At 34.2% G+C, this 5,639-nt stretch overlaps 1 protein-coding gene across 2 annotated transcripts; it reads left to right on the plus strand.

The window, feature by feature from the left end:
- Positions 1-874: 874 nt before the first annotated feature.
- Positions 875-4,094, plus strand: LOC126721810 (receptor-like protein EIX2). 2 transcript variants are annotated; one of them, XM_050424877.1, is made up of 3 exons: positions 875-1,176; positions 1,314-1,547; positions 1,718-4,094. In XM_050424877.1, the coding sequence occupies exons 1-3, from the start codon at positions 1,005-1,007 to the stop codon at positions 3,991-3,993; spliced, it is 2,682 nt and encodes an 893-aa protein (XP_050280834.1). In that variant the 5' UTR covers positions 875-1,004; the 3' UTR covers positions 3,994-4,094. The 2 variants fall into 2 exon arrangements, with proteins under 2 accessions (XP_050280834.1, XP_050280835.1); XM_050424878.1 differs by having other exon boundaries at positions 1,323-1,547.
- The last annotated feature ends 1,545 nt before the right edge of the window (positions 4,095-5,639 follow it).

A 5,639-nucleotide genomic window follows, 5' to 3' on the forward strand; every position in this document is an offset into this window, starting at 1 on the left:
ACAATAGGTATTCTGGATTCAAATACCCCCTCCCAACTATTGAATTATTACCGCACAAAAAAAAGTAAAAAAGGAAAAAAAAAAAAAAAAAACTTGGGTTAAATTTTGTCAACTTTGTCACATTAAAACATGATATTTTAGTACTATTCTGTATTGTATATTGTTTAAGGATATCTTAGTAATAATATTCTAATTTGTATATTGTTTCACGGATTGTCATGTATCTATATAACTTATCACTATAGTGGGTTCCAAATTAGCTTAATTGGTGGAAAATAATTTCTTTGAATAAGAGATCTAGATTCAAACTCTCTTCATCAAAAACCAATTTATATATTAGTCTGATGATATTTAAAAAAAAAAACATTATGAAGTAGATGTTACATGTTAAAATTCTATCATATATAGTAATTAATTATACAAGGAAGGCCATTGCCTTAATACAACAACCCAAAAAAAAAAAAAAAAAAAATTCTAACAGCCTAATGCTGATGACTGATGAGTGAAAGCCCCCCATGTTTAGTTTAAGGAAAAAGAAAAAGAAGAAAAAGCAATATGAATCAAATAATTCCTGTAACGTGGAAAAGGCAAAACAGTACTCTCCGGCGAGTGGAAAATGGGTCCTAGTGTTTTTACGCATGACTCACTAGTCCATACCGTGTGGAACAAGAACTTTCACTTACCGTGTGAAAAACCCAAATGACTCACTAGTCCATACCGTGTGGATCAAGAACTTTCACTAGTCCATACCGTGTGAAAAACGCAAACGACTCACTAGTCCGTACCGTGTGGATCAAGAACTTTCACTTACCGTGTGAAAGAAAACAAAAATAAAACCTTAAACAATGACTTTTATGTTTGAATGTGGAAAGAACAAGGTCATCCCAATCTAAAGTTAGTTCACACTTTAGTGATAAATATTCATCGTTAATGCATGGCTTTCGCTTCATAAAAATCCACAAGACTCATCATTAGCGTTGTCATTTTCAGTAAACTACTCCATCATGATTGATTACAATCATACTGTTGTTGTATTTCTTCTTTTGTCCTTGGGGATATTCAAACTGGGTTCATGCACTGAAAATCAGAGTCAGATTAATTATGTGACAGTGAAACGCATCCAAAGTGAAAGAGAAGCACTTGTCAGCTTCAAGAATGGCGTAAATGATACTCCAGGTAAGCTTTCTTCATGGGTCGTCGGTGAACATATAAAATCTGAGTGAATAAGGAATGATTGAATTGATTAGTTATCGTTTACAATTAGCTATATATAATGATTGAATTGATTAATTGATTCACGGAAGGCGTAACAGATTTTCCAGGTAAGCTTTCTTCATGGGTCGGTGAAGATTACTGCCAATGGAAAGGCGTAGAGTGCGACTACAAATCAGGTCATGTTATCAAGCTCAATCTTAGCAACCCAGCTGGACGCTGCAGGCACTATGATTATAATTACGAAGGAAGAGTCACTGAAACCGGTCGGTGTCCACATTGCAATACTCCACCGAAGAGATGTTGTTTTTATTCCATGCGTAGCTCATTGGACGGTAAGATAACTTCTTTGAATATTTAAATTACTTGGATCTAAGTTGGAATGAATTTGTTTAGCAAAAAAAAAAAAAAAAAGACTTTAAAGGTATTTGAATTCCTGAATTTTTCAGCATGCTAGTAGAGAACTTGATGTATCTAATCTCTCTTATATATTAATCTTTTTCAGGGGATGTTAAAGCATCTCTTTCAGGGGATGAAAATGCATCTTTTTCAGGGAAGATTAGTCCTTATCTCGGCAATCTGTCGAGCCTGAGGTATCTTAACCTTGAAGGACACTACGATTTGTCTACCAAAAATTTGGATTGGGTCTCAAGTCTCTCTTCTTTAGAGTACCTGTATATGGGGAAAGTGAAGATCAATCATACCAAAGGAGATTGGCTTCATGCAATTAACATGCTTCCTTCCCTTCAGGAGTTAAGTTTATGTTCATGTCAGCTTGAACACTTACCATCTTCCCTTACTTTCCTTAATTTCTCCTCTCTTGAAGTCCTCGATTTATCATACAACTCATTTAACACCTCCATACCTCAGTGGTTGTTTAATCTTACGAGCCTTACAAAACTTGATTTGACTTTTAGCAATCAAGGAGGAAAAATCCTTGATTCATTTGGGAGACTTGGAAACTTGCAATACCTCTATCTTGGTGGTAACCGTTTCTATGGTTCAATTCCAGCTTCTATTGGCAATTTGTCATCCTTGAATGAGTTGGACCTCTCATATAATCAGATGAATGGAACCATTCCAGAAAGTTTTGGGCAACTCTCAGAGCTAGCCAATTTGTATCTCCTAGAAAACTCTTGGGATGGTGTCATAACAGAAGCCCAATTGATGAATCTCACAAGCCTAGAAGAGTTTATGCTAACAACTAATAAAAATCAGCCTCTAGTTTTCAATGTGACACACAACTGGTTTTCTCCTTTCACCCTTAAATCTCTTCATCTAGAAAGTTGTATCATTGGCCCCAAATTTCCTTCTTGGCTTCAAGTTCAAAGTGAGCTTACCCATGTCACCCTAAAAAACGTTGGAATCATAGGCATTATCCCTGAGGATTGGTTCTTTATGATATCTCCTCAACTCACCCACTTAGATCTATCCAACAATCAGATAAAAGGGAACTTGCTGCACCAATTAGTATTTCCAAATGTGACTAAGCTATTTCTGCAAAGCAATTTGCTTTCAGGCCCTATCCCATCAAATATTAATGATCTAATGCCAAACTTGCAATATTTAGATCTTTCAGATAACCATCTCTATGGTAAAATTCCTTTGTCCATATCAAAAATCAAATATCTTAATATTCTTGTCCTCAGGAAAAATAATCTTTCAGGGGAGCTCCCTTATCATTGGAATGAGTCACAAATAGATTTGCGCGTTGTGGATGTTTCATACAACAACTTATGTGGAAAAATTCCGAGCTCAATGGGTTTCTTAGGAAACCTTTCAATATTAGTGTTGAGCAACAACAATCTTAGTGGAGAAATTCCTTCTTCCTTGCAAAATTGTTCTCTTGTGAGCATTGATTTTGGGGGGAATAAGCTCTCGGGGAATCTTCCATCATGGTTAGAATCAGACATCTTCATGCTACGCCTACGATCAAACCTATTCAGTGGAATCATCCCTCGAAAATGGTGCAATCTTTATAAACTTGGCATCCTAGATCTTGCACAAAATAATCTCTCTGGGCACATTCCAGATTGTTTGAACAATTTTACTGCTATGGTTGATTACAACAACTCTGGGTACAAGTCTGTTGAGAACTATACAGAGAAAGCACACATAGTGACAAAAGGAAGAGAGTATGAATATGATCGCATTCTCCAATTTGTTACCTGCATTGATCTTTCAGGGAATAGTTTGACTGGAGGAATTCCTATTAACATAACAAGCCTCACAAGATTGGGTACACTGAACTTGTCAATGAATCATCTAACCGGAAACATTCCCAAGAATATTGAAAACTTGCGATGGTTGGAAACACTTGATCTCTCAAACAATAGTCTTTCCGGACCTATTCCTGAAAGCATGTCGTCTTTGACTTCCTTAGCACACTTGAACTTGTCTTTTAACAACTTGACAGGAAGAATCCCATCTGGTAATCAACTCCAAACACTAAATGATGTAACCATATACAAGGGAAACCCTTCATTGTGTGGGTCTCCTCTTCTGACCAAATGCCCAGGAGATGAAACATCTGATGGCCCAACTATTATCAGAGTTGATGACAAACAAGGTGGAGATGATTATGAAAGGATATGGTTTTATGCTAGCATCGGAATCGGTTTTGTTGTAGGATTTTGGAGTGTTTGTGGCACCCTACTATTGAAGAAGTCATGGAGGCACTGTTACTTTCATTTCTGTGATGACATCAAAGATAGGATAGCATTGCTAATTGCATTGAAAGTAGTTCATTTGAAAAGGAAATTTGGGCTAGAAAAAAATTGAAGTTTGTAGATAGGAAAGCTGTTTCAGTTCTAAGTTTGAGGTATGCATTTGTTTTGTGATATCTTAAGTTAAATATTTTTTATCTTGATTTTTCTATTTGAGTTTTTGGTTGTTATACACGTGTTTTCCTTTGTAGTTGACCTATTTGATAATTTGCCTATGTTCTTTTCCTTTTTGATTTCTAAGATTACATTTATGAATTTTAGGGTTTTAATTCATTTGAAATTTATTAGAGATAAGATGTAGAAGATTTTTTAAATTTTTGTTCAATTCATTCTTTGTTTGCATCTTTTGCATTTTGGTTGTCCAGGTTATATGTTTGATAATTTAGATCGTCAACTTCTATTTCATAAACGATTACTTGTCCGATTTTTTTGGGAACATTGCAACATCTCAATAGATCCAGTGCATAGGTATAGGATTTGACATGTGTCTGCATCTCAATAGGTCATCAGAAAAAATTTTCAGGCATATTCCTATATTTTATGTGAAATTTACACTTTTACCCCCCAAATAAAATGTTTTAGTTGCTAAATAAACAGAGCAAGACTTTTACTCTCTATCAGCATAGGGAACCCCAAATAATCAATGGACAAGGAAAAAAATCAAGTGGTCAAAGGAAGTAATTCTGATTGAAAAGGCCACGGAAAGAGAAAGAGGGTCTTTTTTTGTTAAGTCTGTTGACTGAAAAGGATAAGGAGAAAGATTGATACAGGGACTTAATATTTTCTATATGTTCATGCATGTATGATGCATGAGGCATCATTAATTTTTAATTTTTTTTGTGGACATAATTGATGTGAAAAAACATCAAGATTGTGTTTGGATAATTGAATTTGGATTTGGATTTAAATTTGAATTTTAATGTGATAGATTTAAAATGCCTAAATTTCAAATCTAAATATTGAAATATATCTTATGAATTTCAAAAAATCTATGGACTTAGAAGTTATTTCAGATTCAATGGTAGATTTGTCAAATCTAAATTTATGTGCCTAAATCTTGCCATCAAATGCACACACAAAGTTATTTTCTGTGTATGTTTGATTGGAAAAGAACCGTGCATGGTTCAATCTTCAATGGATTATATTGTGCCATGTATTCATCACATTGACATATCCATTGGGAAAAGTTGATCCACATGGTTCGTTTGGAATAGTTGCTTAGTTTCTACGTACTTGGCATGAGCTGATTTTTACTAGAGTTTATGAGGGTCTTTTCTATATGTTTCTTGTGTTAATATATATACTAGTATGTAACTCGTGCTTATGCATGGGAATGATAAATTGAAGTGGTGCTATTGATGTTAGCATGAGTTATTAAACATATTAGACATTAGTTCAATCAGGACATTTAGAGGTGCTAAAATGGTTTTTCCTTGCAATTTTCATGATATTAGTTACAACAAGTTTCTCATTACATTGCTATTATGTATATAAATTTGAAAATCACTATTGAATACTACATATACAATATCAATTCACAATCATTGTACGTGAAATTCTACTAAATACAACACAAAATAAAAATGATAGGTGCATGGAATCGTTCAGTTCAATTAAAATTTTTTAGGTTCAAGATCTCGACATACAAAATATCTGAATAGAAACAGTATAAAAAATATGCTCATTAGTTTAGAGAAAAAA

The sequence above is a fragment of the Quercus robur genome, chromosome 4 (genome assembly GCF_932294415.1).
Source record: "Quercus robur chromosome 4, dhQueRobu3.1, whole genome shotgun sequence".
In the NCBI taxonomy this organism is placed as follows: Eukaryota; Viridiplantae; Streptophyta; class Magnoliopsida; order Fagales; family Fagaceae; genus Quercus; species Quercus robur.